This window comes from Ovis aries, chromosome 2, assembly GCF_016772045.2.
Source record: "Ovis aries strain OAR_USU_Benz2616 breed Rambouillet chromosome 2, ARS-UI_Ramb_v3.0, whole genome shotgun sequence".
NCBI lineage: Eukaryota > Metazoa > Chordata > Mammalia > Artiodactyla > Bovidae > Ovis > Ovis aries.
In genome coordinates this window covers 149,781,326-149,800,467 of record NC_056055.1, presented here as the reverse complement: position 1 = coordinate 149,800,467, position 19,142 = coordinate 149,781,326, and the positions used below count along the sequence as shown (strand labels likewise).

The following is a 19,142-nucleotide window of genomic DNA, read 5'->3' as shown; positions in this document are numbered from 1 at the left end:
CCTTTCATAACTCACCATATTAATTTCAAAATATTTGAAAAATACCCAGGATAATATGTCTTCCCTGGTGGCTCAGAGGTTAAAGCATCTGCCTGCAATGTGGGAGACCTGGGTTCGATCCCTGGGTTGGAAAGATCCCCTGGAGAAGGAAATGGCAACCCACTCCAGTATTCTTGCCTGGAGAATCCCATGGACGGAGGAGCCTGCTGGGCTACGGTCCACAGGGTCGCAAAGAGTCAGACACGACTGAGCGACTTCACTCGCTGACAGGATAATATACAATGCTTGAATTTAGTGTAAATGAAAGACTTAGGAGAAATGAGAAATAGAATAAGGCATTTTATATTAGTTAAAAAAATCAATTTCCATTATTAAATACAAGCTCAAGAAAAGAATAGAAAATGGCATAAATCAGGATTTTTTTTTCCAATAAAAATGACATTGCTATTCATAATTACAAGAAAAGGATGACAATATTTTAAATGAGTTAACTTTGGCCCATCATGCTCACTTCATGGTGTGAAGAAAACAGTACTTCAATGATTTTTTTCCCTTAATTTGTTCTAAATTACAGTAAAGTGCTCTGCAAGAAGCAAGTGCTTGTGTTAATTAACTCTGAGGAGAGAAGGTCACTGGTATACATAGTACTAATTTTGTGACTTTAGTTATAGATTTTCTTCTGCAATTAGAATTCTTCATTAGGCATTCATTATAAGCACATGCAGATTTTCACTTTTTTGTCTAGCATTTCGGATTTAGATTCATTTGTTATTTTTTTCTAAATTTTAAAATGCAGCAATACTAATGGAATTGACTTAAGAAATAAAACATATGGTTCAAGATATTTATAAGTGTACCTGGAATATTAACCTTTTATGTAAGCCTGAATATTATTAGCTGAATTTTTAAAGCTACATTACACTATGGGCTTCCCTGGTGGTTCAGAAGGTAAAGAATCTGCCTGGAATGCAGGAGACCCAAGTTCAATCCCTGGGTTGGGAAGATCCCCTGGAGTAGGAAATGGCAACTCACTCCAGTATTGTTCCCTGGAGAATTCCATGGACAAAGGAGCCTGGAGGGTTACAGTCCACGGGGTCACAAGGAGTTGAACACGACTGAGCAACTAACACACACACATACACACTTAAAATTTTACAACCTAAGAGTGAACAAATCTGAATTTTCAGTCATTTTCTATTGAATTGTAAACATTGGAAATAAAATTCAAAGTGCTATAAATTTTTGTAAACAATCCAAGACACAAACAGTTTCATTAGGCTTTAGAGAACCATGAACAGCTAAGTCAATGTTCCTAAAATAGATACAACTTTTGAATGTTTATTTCTAATGTTCATTTATAAATGCTTTAGTTTTTTCCAGTAAAAGCCATTATTCTTATACATAAGAATTGAGAGTCATAACATGTGTTAATTATGTAGCTCATATAGCACATGATATAAGATAGATTTTTAAACTGAAATTGTTTACGGACGTAAATCTTAATGCCATGGTGTGATCAGCAATGCAGATGTACCCACCCCTTCCATTCCACCCCAGTAATAACTAGGAATAACTATAACCAAGTTGGCTTTAAATGGATTTAGCCATAGTATAAAGGTAATAATGTATGCCATTCTTGAGATTGTCTTTTTTCTTGAGGATTCAGAAGTTAAGTATGTGTAAATTAAGTACGCCTTTTCTTTATTATTGGTCAAAAACTAAAAAGCTTTCTTTCTAACTCAAGAAGATATAAAAGAAATCTCTTTTATTTAAAATTTTCTGTTTAACGGGCATTACTCAGGAATCAAGATTGCCGGGAGAAATATCAATAACCTCAGATATGCAGATGCCACCACCCTTATGGCAGAAATTGAAGAGGAACTAAAAGCCTCTTGATGAAAGTGAAAGAGGAGAGTGAAAAAGTTGGCCTAAAGCTCAACATTCAGAAAATGAAGATCATGGCATCCGGTCCCATCACTTCATGGGAAATAGATGGGGAAACAGTGGAAACAGTGTCAGACTTTATTTTTCTGGGCTCCAAAATCACTGCAGATGGTGATTGCAGCCATGAAATTAAAAGACACTTACTCCTTGGAAGAAAAGTTATGACCAACCTAGATAGCATATTCAAAAGCAGAGACATTACTTTGCTGACTAAGGTCTGTCTAGTCAAGGCTATGGTTTTTCCTGTGGTCATGTATGGATGTGAGACTTGGACTGTGAAGAAGGCTGAGCGCCGAAGAATTGATGCTTTTGAACTGTGCTGTTGGAGAAGACTCTTGAGAGTCCCTTGGACTGCAAGGAGATCCAACCAGTCCATTCTAAAGGAGATCAGCCCTGGGATTTCTTTGGAAGGAATGATGCTAAAGCTGAAACTCCAGTACTTTGGCCACCTCATGCGAAGAGTTGACTCATTGGAAAAGACTCTGGTGCTGGGAGGGATTGGGGGCAGGAGGAGAAGGGGACGAATGAGGATGAGATGGCTGGATGGCATCACTGACTCGATGGACGTGAGTCTGAGTGAACTCCAGGAGTTGGTGATGGACAGGGAGGCCTGGCGTGCTGCGGTTCATGGGGTTGCAGAGTCAGACACAACTGAGCGGCTGAGCTGAACTGAACTGAACTCTTTCTGTTAAGTTTCTTTCTTTACCCAACAGAATTCATCAGTACCCTTTTTTCCTGATTCTTTTCTTTCTGTTAATATTTGTGTCACATTATATTACATTTATTATGTACATATTCTTCTTCCCCAAGACCTCGTGCACTTCATCACGGGTTTTATTTGTATTACCAGTTCTAGAACCTAGAACCCTCTCTGGGGGCGCATTGTTGTTGTTCAGTTGCTAAGTCGTGTCTGACTCCTTGTGACCCCATGAACTACTGCACGTCAGGCTTCCCTGTCCTTCACTATCTCCCACAGTTTGCTCAAACTCATGTCCATTGAATCAGTGATACTATCCAGCCATCTCATCCTCTGCTGCCCCCTTCTCCTCCTGCCCTCAATCTTTCCCAGCATCAGGGTCTTTTCCAATGAGTTGGTTCTTTGTCTGCTGGGGCACAGTAGTCTCTCAATAAATGTTTCAGGCTTCTCTGATAGAGAGACATTTCTTCTTCTTCTTCTTTACCAGGCTCAACTAGTAAAGAATCTGCCTGTAATACAGGAGACCCTGGTTCGATTCCTGGGTCAGGAAGATCTGCTGGAGAAGGGATAGGCTACCCACTCCAGTATTCTTGGGCTTTCCTTGTGGCTCAGCTGGTAAAGAATCCACCTGCAATGCGGGACACCTGGGTTCAATCCCTGGGTTGGGACAATCCCCTGGAGAAGGGAAAGGCTACCCACTCCAGTATTCTGGCCTGGAGAATTAATGGACTGTATAGTCCATGGGTTCGCAAAGAGTCGAACACGACTGAGTGACTTTCACATGGTTCACATGGTTCCAAATAGAAGTGGTTATCAATACACTGAAGTGCTTCTCATGTATATTATAATGCTTGTAAGACTTGCTAAAGGATGTTAGACTTTGCTTCTAGATAATTCTTTTCTAAATCAGGGGTCAGCAGACCTCTCCTGTAAAGGGTGAGAGGTAAATACCAAAGGATTCCGGCCCTTCAACGTATGTTGCAGCCACTCAACTCTGCTGCCCTAGCCTGGAAGCAGTCATACACAGTGAATGAATGAGGATCGCTGTGTTCCCGTAATTTTATTTACAGAAACAGGCAGAAGGCTGAATTTCACCCTGCCAGTTGCTAGTCTACATCGTTGTTTTGAGGGGTGGAAGAAAATGGAATAAAGATTCCAACCACGTATAGTAATAATCGTTGCAAAGTTTCATATAAATGGTGATAAGAATTTTGATGGAATGTAACATTTTGAAATGTTTCTCAATGTGAGGAAACTAAGCAAGTTTTATTTTTCCCCTTCTGTACTTTGTCTACCATGAAGAGTAAGCCATGAGGTTGTAATGGATAAACAGGAGTGAGAGAACTGGAAATGCTGATAAGACACTAGAGAAGTGAAATAAAAAGAGCACAGAAGGCAGAAAGCTGACACCAGGATATATGTTGGCCTCAATTCTGTGGACGAGCTATTAGACAGATTGAAGAAAAATTAGGCTTTGCTTGGTTCTTATTCGGGGCAGGAGAAGAGAGTGTCATATAACAATGGTCCTCAAATATTTTTGCTTGCATACTCCTAAAAGAATTTTGGAAAAAAAATCCCTCCCTACATTTCTAATTTGACATTTAAAATTTTTTATAATTAGGATGCAATTTTCATCTTATTATAATGACATTTAAAAGTAAAAACATCATGTCATCCTTTCAACACATCCAGTGGAATATAATATCATAGCCTATTTTTAACTTTTTATTTTGAAATAACTTTAGATTTATAGAAAATTTCTAGCACAATGCAGTACCAGCATAGTTCAGAGAATTTCTATACACCATTCACTCAGCTTCTAATGGTATATATATACTGCTAACTACAAATTTTATTATAATTTCACGTTTTTCCACAATACCCATTTTCTGTTTCAGGATCCAATTCAGGATTTTGCCTTGCATTTAGTTGTCATGGCTCCTTATTCTCCTCCAATCTGCGACATTTCCTCAATCTTTCCTTATCTTTCATGACCTGGACACTTTTGAAGTCATCAATTACTTTGTGTAATGCTTGTCAGTTTGAATTTGTCTGATGTTTTTTATTGTTAAGTCGGGATTACGCATTATTTGGGTAGACACCAAAAAAGTCATGTGCCCTTCTTAGGGCATGATGCTAGAGGATACCAGATGCTGCTGTGGCTCATTACTGCTTATCTTAACCCTGAGGTTTCTCTTATAAAGTTAGTACTTTCCAGGTATAATGGAAGTGGAATTCCAGTTATAACTAACCGGAATTAATGGAATTCCAGTTATAATTTATGACCATTTTGGAGGCAATATATTAAGGCTATGAAAATTTCCTGTTTCTTCTTAAACAGGACCCACTAGCGGATCTTGCTGTAACAATTATTACTGTTGTGTTTTCCTAATGGTGATTTTTGTCTCTCTCATTCTTTCTACATTTTTAATTGGAATTCTTCTGTAGAAAAGAACTGCTGCTTCTCCTTGATTTACTTACTTATTTATTTACATTAATATGAACTCATAGATATTCTATGCTTAAAATCCAATGCTATTATTATTTTGTTACTCAGTGTTTCAATTTTGACCATTGGGAGCTCCTTCAGTTTGGTCCCGTGTCCTTTGGACATGATCTCATCTTTTTGTGAGCATTTCCTTACTTTCTGGCATTACAAGATATACCAGTTTCATCTTGTATTTTTCCTGCCCTAGACCTGAAACCAATCACTTCACCAAGAAGCCCTAATTCTTTTGATTGGTAATACCATAACAGTTTGAATTCTATCATAGTCTATTTAAAAATAGAAATACAAACTTTTAGCAGTCAAAGATTCTTGTTTCTTTCTGTGTTTAATCTTGTATTTCCATTCCAATCCCCCTATGAATTTTATCCTAATGTAATATATTTTTATTCTTGAAACTATTTCATTAATTTCCTTGTCATATTTGCCTACAATAAAAAGATAAGTTAAAATTATTTTTTTTAATTTCCCTGTGAACATAGGCTGTGTTAAAATTTTCTTCTGTATTGAGTTGCCATTACAATTACTATTATTACAATTATTATCTGACAGATATGAATATATTACAGTGGTTGATAAATAACTTGTATATATAAAAATAAAATGTTATATTTCATCTCTTAATGAAATGGATGTACCATAGATGAAATTAATTAATATTAATTAAAAATTGCTAGCATGAATCAAGATTCAGCCTGAATTCTATTCTCCCCAGCTCCTTTCTTTCGTAGCTATATGTGCTGAGAAAGCTGGCAGAGGTTGTTGGTGCTCACTATTGTCCATTATCCTCTCCTTCCTGAGCACACTGGGAGACCTCCCAGACTTCCCTGCAGTTACATTGGACCCTGTGACTAATTCTGGCCAATGGTACATGAGAAGATGTGCCATGTTGTGCTTCTAGACCCAGAAACTTCAGAGTTCTCTACTCCTTCTTAAAATGACTATCAGTTATGCCTATTACTCTTTCACTTATGGGCACCTTGTTTTGCCTGGCATACAAAGGTTGGGAAAAATAAAATATTGCTAATTTTATCATACTTTAGTCAATACTACTTTTCTATTAAATGTCTTTATTTTATACATGCTTTAATCTAAACACTTGATTTGCATGTATAGTTCATCCAATTTAATGAAAATTTTCATCATAAAACCTAATTGGTAAAGCCAATCTTTATTGTCAAATGAGCCAAATAAGACAATGTTCAAAAAATTATGATTTCATTTTTCAGTTCAAATAAGCATGATAATACTCTTCCCCAAAGCTCAGTTAGAAATCTAAGATAAATAAAACACAGAGCCTTGCCATGAGCTTATAAAGTGACACTTCAGGGTCTTATCAACAGTTGCACTGTCTTTACTTTGCTTTTATGAGATATTCTCTCCAGATACAGTCTTTCATAATAGACAGGGGCTGGATGAGATAAAGTCTCAAAGGAAGGTAGTTATCACTCCTGCTGTTTATATATATGTATATGAAATGCATATTAATTTAGACTATCCCAACATGGGCAAAATAACCCATTTCTAATTTATCACTTCATCCTAACAGAAAAATGTATGAAAAGAGGGAAAGACATGAGAATATATGTAGGTTAAGAATTCCTTTATTAAAAGAAATTTCAGTGACATCATTATTTTGAAATTTTTTTCTGTCTTTGGTCCATGGAGGACTTTACCAAGATAAGGCATCATCATCATATTTTGAGTAAAAGCCATGTCTTTTATTTTTTTCGAGGTAGAGATAGACATTTCTGCTAAAAGAGATGGGAAAGAAGAACTAGCATGACACCTTGATCTCAGGCAAGTAACTTCTAAGAAAGAATATATTTAAAGGTTAAAGAATCTGGAAACTGAGCTCCCCAGCAATATCCCTGCCCCTGTATCCCTTGGAAGTCTTTATGTACCCATAGGGTACATGTTCTCAAGTTAAAGACTGTTAATATGGAGAATGTATTTCAATAGCCCATGGAAACTACATAATTACTCAAGGAGATCTTTAGCTTCTGTGAGGCAGAGGAAAGGGACCTCTGAGGCAACCAAAGCTTTTGGAGATAGAGGTCCTACTATGGATATTTAGGAGGAGCCTGGACCCATGAATAACTGAATAGAGCAAAGTTGATGTGGATGAGAAATAAACCTTTGTTGTACTAAGTCAATGAGATTTGGGGATTGTTTGCTATAGTATTAAGCCTCCTGACTAAAAGAGTAGCTTATGACGCTACTGCAGATGTGACATGGCTTTATTGTCTAGAATTGTAATATCCAGGTAGGGAATTGAATGGGAATCACAGACAATTCTCTAGGGAGAGGCAGTGCCAGGGAAAGCCAGGATGGGGCCAAATCAAGAGACTAGACTACACGTTATACCAAATACAGACTCCATAAAGATGCCAGCAGGACTCCCAGTCAGTTATCACCTACTCCTACTCCCCTCTCCGTGCCACAAGGACACAAGTGAAGGTGAATGTCACTCAGTTGTGTCCGACGCTTTGTGACCCTTTGGACTATACAGTCCATGGAATTCTCCAGGCTAGAATACTGGAATGGGTAGCTTTTCCCTTCTCCAGGGAATCTTCCCAACCCAGGGATTGAACCCAGATCTCCCACACTGCAGGAAGATTCTTTACCAACTGAGCTATAAGGGAAGTCCAAGAATACTGGAGTGGGTAGCCTATCCCTTCTCCAGTGGATCTTGCTGACCCAGGAATTGAACCGGGGTCTCTTGCATTGCAGGCGGATTGTTTACCAGCTGAGCTATCAGGGAAGCCCCCACTGCAAGGACACAATGAGTTTCATATATCCAATCACCATTTTGAGAAGGGAATGTCAACTCTAGAAGACTGAATGTTTATCTAATGAGACCAGGTAATGCACCCTTGATAGGAAGTGGAAATTTCAATAGAAGAAACATTTAAACTGAGACAGTTGAAATTGGAAGAACCCAAGATATCTTCAGTTGGAAAGATCTTTAAAATTTCCCATCACTTAGAGCTATAGAAAATAATTGACTCTTTTTGGACGGGGCATATTAATTATCCAGTCCCATCACTTCATGGCAAATAGATGGGGAAACAATGGAAACAGTGACAGACTTTATTTTGGGGGGCTCCAAAATCACTGCAGATGGTGATTGCAGCCATGAAATTAAAAGATGCTTGCTCCTTGGAAGATAAGCTAAGACCAACCTAGACAGCATATTAAAAAGCAGAGACATTACTTAGTGAACAAAGGTCCATCTTGTCAAAGGTATGGTTTTTCCAGTAGTCATGTATGGATGTGAGAGTTGGACCATAAAGAAAGCTGAGCACTGAAGAATTGATGCTTTTGAACTGTGGTGTTGGAGAAGACTCTTGAGAGTCCCTTGGACTGCAAGGAGATCCAACCAGTCCATCCTAAAGGAGATCAGTCCTGAATATTCATTGGAAGTACCGATGACGAAGCTGAAGCTCCAATACTTTGGCCACCTGATGCGAAGAACTGACTCACTGGAAAAGACCCGGATGCTGGGACAGATTGAAGGCAGGAGGAGAAGGGGATGACAGAGGATGAGATGGTTGGATGGCATGACTGACTCATTGGACGTGAGTTTGAGCAAGTTCCAGGAGTTGGTGATGGACAAGGAAGCCTGGCGGGCTGCAGTCCATGCGGTCACAGTGTTGGAGATGACTGAGCGACTGAACTGAACTGAGTTTGTGACCCTGCTATTTTGTTTCTTTTCTTGTATAGCTATGAAGTCTAGCTCAGATTAAAAATAGTTGTGGAAGAAAGTTTTTTAAAGTGCACATATATGAATAAAGCAGATTATCTCAGTACTTATTTCTGTACTTTCATTAATGGTAAGTAGTGTGCGACCTGTCCATGGGGATGTGGTTTAATACTAAATATCAAAGTACAGAGCACTGATGCACAGTACAGTTTTTTCCTGCAAAATCACTTTACTAATGACATACTTTGTCAAATTTTTATGTGTGACTGACTATTCGCTTCAATATACCTTGACTGGAAGGATAGTTGATTAGCAGTTTTTAGCAAGACAACTGACAAGAACAGAACTTTAATTTCACTTGACAGATTATTAAATTGGGCTAAACATCTGGTTAGTCCAGGCCAGTTCTTCTTTTGAGTCATAAACATGCAACTGCCACATAATGTAATATCTTTAAAAAAAAGTCCCTGAACAAGCAAAATTATGGAAGTAGATTGTCTCAGCATGTAATGGCACAGCAGTAGCAAACAGCTGCTTTTGGACTCTGTATGAATGTTTCAGGCCACAAAGACTTCATTCTTAGGACACATGCTTCAAATTGTGTTTCTAATGATGACAGTTTCCCATGTAGAGGCGTATTCCTACTTTCTCTTAGCTTCATCTTGTGGCTGTTTTCCACCAGTTTTGAGGCAGCTGGTTGTTAATAATGAAAACGCACACTCTAGGGAGACTCTCCCAGTTTCTCTCTATCGTAGGCCCTTACTTAGTCTTCATACCCGCCTGCTATTTTATTCTGTTTCTTGACTGCTTTACTGTTGGTTTTCCTTCATTAGAAACTAAGTGCTTACCCCAGTACCTCCAGTTTCTAAAATGGCTCTTGGTTCTTAACAAGAACTTGATAAACATTTATGTAATGAGTAAAGTTTTGAATATTGATTATGAAGTCTTTTTTGTTTATAAGAAATGAATGAAGGAAGACCAAGCCTGTGATTTTTAATTTATGGATTAGTATCATGCTTTTATTTTTTACTGACCACACTAACTAGTCCAATGCAAATGGAGGTGGTTCCCCCAAACCATCATTTACTACATAAACTCTATACAGCAAAGGTATCTAGATTACTCTGGAGAGTAATTTTTTAGTACTTCTCATCACATCCTCTAGTCTCATTCTAATGAAACTGTAATTCAGATCTTTAACTTTTCCCCCTTAAATTCAAGTTGCATTTTATATCTTTTGGTTGTTAGGAGTGGTATATACTTTATATCTTTAGTCTTAAATAAAGCTCATAAATTTTAAAAGTATTAAGATCTCAATATATTCCTTTGAGCTTATCTATACAGTTTTTTTTAAAACTAACTTTGTTATCATTTAGTAATTGATGATTTTAGGTCACATTGCATGGCTGCTTGTGAAAGTGTGCTACTAAAAGATTTTTACTATTTAATAAAGAAAGGTTATTTTTCTTTTCCTTTAGTTTGAGAAGACAGAACTAATAAAAATGAATGTCACCCTAAATATTAGTAGAGAGTCCAGAACCTGTGAGTATTAAGCTGAGATATTAGTGTTTTGCAAACCCTGCTGTTAAACTGACTGAATAAAAACCAAACAAGAATCCTCTCAGAAGCTTTTTCTCTTTCTTCTACGAGTGGAGGACTTTAAAATTTGTTTTGCTTCCCGTCCCCCTCTCTTTTCATGGAATGAGTATTGGTAAACATCTGAATAGATACCAAATCAGCTTAAAAATTCCCCAGAATTTTTGGTAAAAGCATATTAATGCAAAAACCATTATTCATGTTAGTTTGAGGGGTCTCATTTGGGAGTTTCTTTTAATAGTTCTTGTTTTCTGAATAATAAGCACTGTAAAATTTCCCCCTTTTAAGAATAGATCACAGTTTGAGGAAATAAATAAATGAACACCTATCTGATTTGGTTACAATTCAAAACCAGTAATCATTTTAAGAATAATGAAGATGGTGACATGATTCACATTATAGTGGCATCTGGTCTGTAAAGGAAAATACTCTTCTTTGCTCATTCTCACCGCCGTGACGTTCTCTCACTTCATTATTATTGGTCATTCTTTTCAAGATCAGAAATGAGAATATTTTCTTCTAAATGTACTGTACTAAAGTTGGTTGAAGGATAGTAAGGATTTCTAAGCTGAGCAAGTCTCCTGAAGATAATGTTCCTGCGCTTGTACATGCAGAAAGAAAGTGTGGAAATTGCCAGAATCACTATCAGTGTCAGTGCTACTGTAAGAGGTATAATGCTGTGACTTGGTCCTGCAAGGAGATGAAAAAAGAAAACTTCAGTGACAGTGAAGTCAGATGGTTACTTTCACATGTTACTTTCTATTTTATTTCTATGAAAAATCAAAATGTTCTCTACTGTTCCAAACCTACCTTTTCCTGGATGCTTCTTTACTGTGTGAATATCTAAAATCAAATACAAAGATATTGAGATGAAATTTTCCTTTTAATTCAGCAAAGTTATGTCATTACTTCAAAAAATGATGGCCCATGGATCAAATCTGAGCACATGTTTTTATAAGTAATGTTTAATTAGAACTCAGCCATCTTTCTGTCGTCTTTGGCGGTTTTTTTGCTACAGTTGAAGTGTGACAGAGACCATATGGCTCCTATATCCTGAAATATTTACTATTTAATCCTTTACAAGAAAAATTTGCTGATCCCTGATTTATTTAATCATCAATATTAGTGCTCACAAAGACATATACTGCCTTTTTTAAGCTGAAGAATCCTCATCTATTCTCAGCACTGTGCTACAATAAAAATATGAGTGAAATATAGTCCCTGCCTACAAGAAACTCAGTTTTGTTGGGATCTGATGTGGAGCTGGTCCAGTGATGATAACCTCCCTGGCTTTTTGCAGATTTAAAAAATGAGTACCTTCTCATGTCTCAAGAATCTGGGGAAATGAGTAATAGCTCTTCCATTCAAAAAGTTTGAGGGTTCCTGTTTGAGGATCTTCTACTGAAAGAATATATCTTTTCCAAGTAGACTGTATATCAGAATTTGAACTCTGCTATTTTTGATCTAGGCAAAGATCCAGAGAATTATACAGGGAATGACCCAGAGAAAGAGCAGTAACGGACTTGTCAGTGGAGGACTACTTGGTGCACTACTTAAGACCCATGAAGAAATGTCAACATTGTTACCAGTAACAAAAGCACACTTACAGATATGTATAAAACCTTGATTTTGCAATTTAAAAACAATACTGTATGATTTTACATAATATTATTGAAAATGTAGTATTGTGTATAGAAAAGTTATGGCCAACCTAGATAGCACATTCAAAAGCAGAGATATTACTTTGCCAACTAAGGCCCATCTAGTCAAGGCTATGGTTTTTCCAGTGGTTACGTATGGATGTGAGAGTTGGACTGTGAAGAAGGCTGAGCGCCGAAGAATTGATGCTTTTGAACTGTGGTGTTGGAGAAGACTCTTGAGAGTCCCTTGGACTGCAAGGAGATCCAACCAGTCCATTCTGAAGGAGATCAGCCCTGGGATTTCTTTGGAAGGAATGATGCTAAAGCTGAAACTCCAGTACTTTGGCCACCTCATATGAAGAGTTGACTCATTGGAAAAGACTCTGATGCTGGGAGGGATTGGGGGCAGGAGGAGAAGGGGACGACCGAGGATGAGATGGCTGGATGGCATCACCGACTCGATGGACGTGAGTCTGAGTGAACTCCGGGAGTTGGTGATGGACAGGGAGGCGTGGCGTGCTGCGATTCACGGGGTCGCAAGGAGTCGGACACCACTGAGCGACTGAACTGAACTGAACTGAAGGATACTTTTCAAAGACAGACTGATGAATGGGTATTCATTCTCAGGATGGAGGCAGTGGGCAGGTGTAGAAGGGACACATGGAGTCAGAAAATTTGGGTACTCCTCCCTGTGGCCTCAGTTTGGACAAGTACTTTTCTCATTTGTAACATGGGAATGTTGTATCTGTTTCACTGCCTTGAAAACTTGCCGTGAAGGATGAAAGAGGTGTCCTGTGTAGTACAGGAAACCTTAAAGATTTGAACAGACATGAGGTGTTTCTAATTTGTTCTTGGTAGCTGAATGCTAGTGGTTGCTTGGGCACACTATTAGATTAGCTATATTTTCCACACAGAGCCGATACCCACACTTTTGGAACCTCAAACTTTGATTCCTATACCTACCAGTTTTTGCTTTTTCATTGCCAATATCTAATCAGTCACTAAAGACTGATGATTCTCTTTTCCATTTCTTCCCTCCATTTTTGTTCTAGTTCTAGGGCTCAAATTACAACCATCTCCCTTACATCCACTGTAGGTATCGACAGAGTACTTAGGGGTTCTGCGTGTCCTTCACCATGAAGTTCAGCTCTTTAACCCAGCACTCCCTGTGGATGGAACCTACAGAAATATGCTTTTACCCCCATCACCACCTAATGTGGACTAGCCTTAAGTTCATTCTCTATTTCTGCCTTTCGTCTTACTGAAACGTTTCTCCAGTATTCTTTCCCTTCTCTATTCTCTTTATCTTTTACTATTCGAAAGCCTCATCCCCTCTCTAAAGTCTTCTTCAGGAGCCCAGACCACATCAATCCCCTGTTCTTTATAATACTGGCATCTGGAAACTGTTGTGAATATTATAAACATCTTCCACTGTCAATAATCCTTACTGTCTTAGAAATCTGTATCATTTGCAACTGACTAGAATTTTCTGGCTTATAGTTCTAAATTTTTATCACCACAAAGATGAAGTTAAAATATGATTTATAATATACTATGCCTTGCAGTAGAAAAACACATCTACTTATCCACAGTAAGGATACCTAGGCCTGAATTATATTTCCTGTGACCAAAAATGATACTTTAAAATTCTGAGTTGCAGTTGCCAGAATGAGAGTTGCTTGTTTACATTTCCACCTCTATTTGCTTGAGGTAAAACTGCTTTTTTGCCCATTAATATAACAGCCAGATGACACAAGAAAGTCATAGTCTTTGAGTTGACTTATAATGATTTTTCTCTGCATATGAGAGAACGCTGGTATGTTCTGTAAATTATTTGATGTAAAACAAGACAATAATGTCAGAATCTGTTTGAATACTCTCTGAATACCTGAATTTAAAAGTTTTAAGTATAAAGAGGTGGGTCAGCTTTAGTCAGGGTGGAATCAAATGAGGATTTACCTTTTAACTTTACCTACCTGCTTCCATTTTACATATAAATCCCTTTTTGTCTTGACATGAGGATAATTGCCACACTCCTTCAGGAATCTTCAGGGCAACACACAGATGGGGTTTGAAGTGGTCCACCTCTGGCTTCCGAATACCCCAGTTTGATTGATCTGTGGGAGTTCCATCAAACCACTTTATGGTTTCATCTGTGGAAAAAAACGCTAACTTATTATGAATTACGTGCCTGGTTATCAAACATACTAAGTGTTGAATAAACCATAGAAAGCAGCCCCTAAATTTAATGAGACTCTCCTTATCTGAAGCATTCAATTCAGTAGGTGCAATCATGAGCTCATCATCAAGAGGTAGGTGTTAGTAAAGCTGTCTTGTGAACAACTCTCTTTATGGTAGATACGAGGTTCTAATGCAGTTCATTTGAGATATCATGTTTCTTAATATAACAGTTTGAATTTTAAAAGTTCTTTATCATTATAACCAACTTAAAGAAATCATTTGAAGTCCTAACATCTATATCATTACAAAAGAGCTCACTTTTTAAAAGAATTTTACAGTGAGCTTCTTTAAAAAAGCAAGCCAGTGGTGTACCAAAGGGTGAAGATGCTGGTAGAATCTATCTGTGTGTAAGTGATAAGGAGGTGCCTTGTATGAAAAGGATTTAGAACAAGCAGTATAACTAAGCGTACGTCTGTCAGCTTTTTTATTATCACCCTGTGCTAGAAGTTTTAAGCAATATCTGTGATTGAAATACTTTTCTTTCCCAGTGCGGACCCATCCTCCACCTTGGTATACCCCTGTGACAAGTTCTCCATTCCAGTTTAAAGTAATTTTCCTTACAAGTACTTTCTTTGTTTAATTTATTTATTTTTAATTGGAGGATTATTGCTTTACAATGTTGTGTTTGTTTCTGTCATATATCAACGTGAATCAGCCACAGGTATACATACGTCCCCTTTCTTCTGATACAAGTACTGTCAATAACCATCAATAACGTAAAGAAAAAAAATCATACTCTCATCTCATTACAAACTCTGGCTTTTATGAGTAGCAAATAACAATTCTATTAGCACTGTTTATCACTGGGACGTTTCCATAACTCTATTGTGCTCTTATATGACATTTGGGAACCCAGGATATTTTAAAGTAAATATGGCTTTGATGTCTTATGACTAAGTCTGTGAACACAAAGTTCCAGTCAAACATCTTCATAATGTGAGATTAAGTATAAAATAAACTTGTTGTGTGTTTTCATTTTTGGTTTTCTGGGATTATTTCAGAGACCAAGAGGGTATAAAAAACGGTTAGCAACGCTGTCTTTGGAAGAAATGGCTTTAGGATTTATGATATTTTTTCACAGCAAATGGGCCCAAGGAGAGCTTTCTGGTTTGCAGATGTCATTTGCATCAACCTTGACCACTGTGTATTTATTTATGCCCTCTCCTCTTTTCTACCCATGTTACTTACTGTCACCATCAAACTGAGCATTCAGCCAAATCATCTGGACTGAAGAACGGAAAGCTAAAAGCTCTTCTAGAAGAAAAGAGTTTTCAGCTTCATCTTTGATTGTTAAAAGATTAGAGCCTATAAAAGAGACAAGTAGCAAATGAATAAGTATTTGTGTATATATGTAAATATAATTAAAATAATTCATAAACCTCAGCCTTTGACACATTTAATCAATGGTAGAGCACTCCCTCAAACACCATACACAAAAGTAAACTCAAAATGTTTTAAAGACTTGAAGGTAAGATGTAACACCACTAAACTGCTAGAGGAAAGCATAAGCAAAATATTTTCTGACATAAATCATAGCAGTATTTTCTTAGGTCAGACTCCTAAAGCAAAAGAGAAAAACGCTGTATACCAGAAACTAACACATTGTAAATCAACTATACTTCAATTTAAAAAAAGCTCAGGTTTTGAAAAGTGAAAATTTCCATTGTAAATAAGTAATTTTTCATTAAAAATTTAAAGGTAATATGACATATTAGAAGATGCAAACTGGTACTTAAAGCATAGAATGTTAATTTGGGAGAACAGTTAAGATTCATATTCAGATACATTCAAAGGAAACACTTTCTTAGGAATGTGCAGTATCCTGAGACATCACCTTGGGTTTTTCATTGTATTCTGGACATATTAGCTGTAAATTCAATAATATTTACTTTTTCAATTTTTTTTTCCCACCTTGTCACACCACCGATTGAAGCAAAACCACACAACATGCTGCCACTTCACCCAAAAGCGGTGTTTTCACTCTGCCCTTTCTTGACAGCTCAGCGGGTCATTAGCAAAAGGCCCACTGAGTGCTTTTAAAAGAGGGTACTATTTCAATTATTTTTGTTTTGCTCCTAAAGTCACTGAATTATCAGACAAATGAAGAAATGACATTGTTTACTGAAATGTCAAGAAGGAACACATTGAAAGCATTTTACCACCACAAAAGAATTACCTTTTTTTTTGCAAAATTCATGAGCAGCCTCAAAACTTGTACTGTCTAGGACTGTAGAAAAACTGTAGCAATTACTTTTGAATTTTATCCAGGGAATTGATGCTTCTGAGCACAACTCTAGGTGTCCAGACAATCTTGTTTCTATGAACAAAATCAGTTATGATTTCAGGGTGGTAACTGGGTTCATTTATTGAGATAAACATTGTATTACACTCTATGAAAGACCAAGATAAATATATGTAATGAGATTTTCATGATAATACTCTGAAAGAGTGGGTTTAATGTAAATGATCACAAAACTGAAATGGCTTATAGCATGTCTGACAGAAATAATCTTTACCTATACATAACAGGGTATATTAATGCATAGCTTCATAGGCTTAGTTTGGGTGCTATCTTTCATATTTACAATTAGGATTGGGAAAATGATTGGAAAAACTGGGGAATGAGATTCATAGAAATACTAGCAGCTGAATGAAGTTGACAGAAAGGCACTTCAAATGAACAAAATGTGTCCCATTCAGTGGTGAAGATTTAGTAAATCCTTACCTGCTAGTTAACTTATGAGAGAAAATAAATCTCAATAAAGTTTCATAACATAGCACAGCATAACACATCATAATATAACATCATAACAAAGTAACATGTCATATCATAACATATCATATCATGATATAACATGACATAACATAACACCACATATAACTAAGTGGAATTTGGGATGGGCTTAGCTTCAGAGGGCAAGCATGAGAGTCAGACACATCCACGCGGAGATCCTAGGTGTGTGGCTGTGGGTATGTTACCATCTTCCCCACACTCCCACACACATAAAAGAGAGTTAACAATAACATCCTTCTTACAACTTAAGAAGTTTAGGTGGGCTAGTGTCTAACAACTTAAGCACTCAGTAAATGCAGTGTTATTGAGAAAAGAAGGATAATTTTACAGTGTTTTAGAAGGAGAATTGGCTTTCCCAATATATGTGACTATCATTTACATTTTTGTCCTGAATTGTTTTGATCTGAAGTTATGTAATATGTGTGCTATTTGACTTACAGCATCCGGAGTATAAGTATATACATGCACACTTACTAAATGAGAGATTTAAAAAGAAACCAGTTAGTGTTAAGGAACTCTCTTTTTATATGCCAAAGCAATCAAAAGAAAAGGGCCCTGATTTAATGGGATAGATATGACATCAGAGATCAAGGAAACTTGGCTTCTACTCCAAGAAGTAGTTGTTAGACATCTATGAGATCTTCAGGAAGCTATCTAATGCTCTGAGTTTAAGTTTAATTTTTAAAGCTCACCTGGTTGGACAAGGTGACTTTTAAGTGTAATGAGATTTATTGTCATTATTACTATGTTTTATATTTGCATATAAGTATGAATATTATTACTATGATGATGCTGGTTCTAGCATCTTATTAGTCTTGGACTTAAACAAGTCCTCAGTATTCAAGATCCTCCACACCTGCTCCTAATCCATGGTTCTAGCTTGATTTCTTACTTCTCTCACCATAAACCTGCCATGCAGTAAAATCCCAACACCAGCTTTACTTATACATGTCCAATCCTTTCTTCCTTCCATGTGTGCCCAGGCCTTTCTGCTCAGAGTGCCTTGCCATGCCCCAGAGTTTCCTGATTCCACCCATTCATCAAGACCAATCCCCACAGTCATGTCCTTCAAGAAACCTTTTTACTTTTCCCCAAGTGAATCTAATGTGTCCACTTTCTTGCTAACCCCCACAACGCTTGCTATGGTTCTTGTATCATTTGGTAGCCTGCCTCCTGTAACAGTTATTTGTCTGTATATCACCTACCAGACCAAATCCTTCTTGAAGGCAGAGAATCTTTCTACTTTCCCTCAAAGCTCCTGCTTAGCACAGTGCCTTGCATAGTACAGGTTCACAGCACATATTTCTTGAGTTGAATAGAACCTACTAGTGGGCACTTGACAAATGGCTCCTTGCAGATACGACTCGCAGGCTGTGCTACTCCAGCGTCCATGGGCGTCAGCAAAAACACAGTCGCCAAGGAAGGATGATTCATCGTCTTTCCAAAAAGTGAAGGAGGATTTGGTACCATCTGACCAGTAAAAATTAAGACCGTTCTGTGGAGAGAAATTGGACCATCATTTCCTTGCTGTGAATGCTGGTGGCGTCGGCCAGTGCTGTCTGAGCAGCCCTCAATTCACACATGGATTTTTATTTCCACTTCTAGACATATTTTAGGAAGCCTAGGACAGCTTGTGAGTATGGCCTGACAAAAAGGGCTCTCTGACACAAGCAGTATCTTTTTTAGTTTTGGGGAATCCTTGGTTCCTGTCCATCCAATTTCCCAGTAAGCAGTCAGAGTGAAGCTGTTCTATATCTTGTTTTTTATTATTGTTTAGTCGCTAAGTTGTGTCCAACTCTTTTGTGACCCCATGGCCTGTAGCCCACCAGGCTCCTCTGTCCACAAGATTTCCCAGGCAAGAATACTGAAGCGGGTTGCCATTTCCTTCTTTAGGGGATCTTCCCAACCCAGGGATCAAACACGTGTCTCTTGAATTGGCAGGTGAATTCTCTACCACTGAGCTACCAGGGAAGCCCATCTCATTCTTTACACCAAAATAAATTTAAGATTGAGCCACA

At 37.5% G+C, this 19,142-nt stretch overlaps 1 protein-coding gene, 1 long non-coding RNA gene and 1 other non-coding gene across 4 annotated transcripts in view; 1 reads left to right on the top strand and 2 right to left on the bottom strand.

The window, feature by feature from the left end:
* The window catches only part of LOC121818823 (uncharacterized), a 44,860-nt gene that overhangs the window by 14,594 nt on the left and 11,124 nt on the right, over positions 1–19,142 (top strand). The gene's annotated exons all lie outside the window — the stretch shown is intronic.
* PLA2R1 (phospholipase A2 receptor 1) overlaps positions 8,225–19,142 on the bottom strand; it is a 126,734-nt gene continuing 115,816 nt past the window's right edge. The window contains exons 25-30 of one of the 2 annotated variants that reach the window (XM_027964908.3): positions 18,451–18,619; positions 16,507–16,647; positions 15,519–15,635; positions 14,066–14,242; positions 11,260–11,292; positions 8,225–11,139 (exon numbers count right to left, since the gene is read on the bottom strand). In XM_027964908.3, the coding sequence (XP_027820709.2) occupies positions 10,925–11,139; positions 11,260–11,292; positions 14,066–14,242; positions 15,519–15,635; positions 16,507–16,647; positions 18,451–18,619 (852 nt within the window). In that variant the 3' untranslated portion in view covers positions 8,225–10,924. The remainder of the gene's footprint in view (positions 11,140–11,259; positions 11,293–14,065; positions 14,243–15,518; positions 15,636–16,506; positions 16,648–18,450; positions 18,620–19,142) is intronic. The other variant, XM_060409836.1, reaches the window with a different exon arrangement.
* LOC114113401 (small nucleolar RNA SNORA21) lies at positions 16,241–16,376 on the bottom strand. Its single transcript, XR_003588437.1, has one exon. It is a non-coding gene; the product is annotated as a small nucleolar RNA SNORA21 (small nucleolar RNA).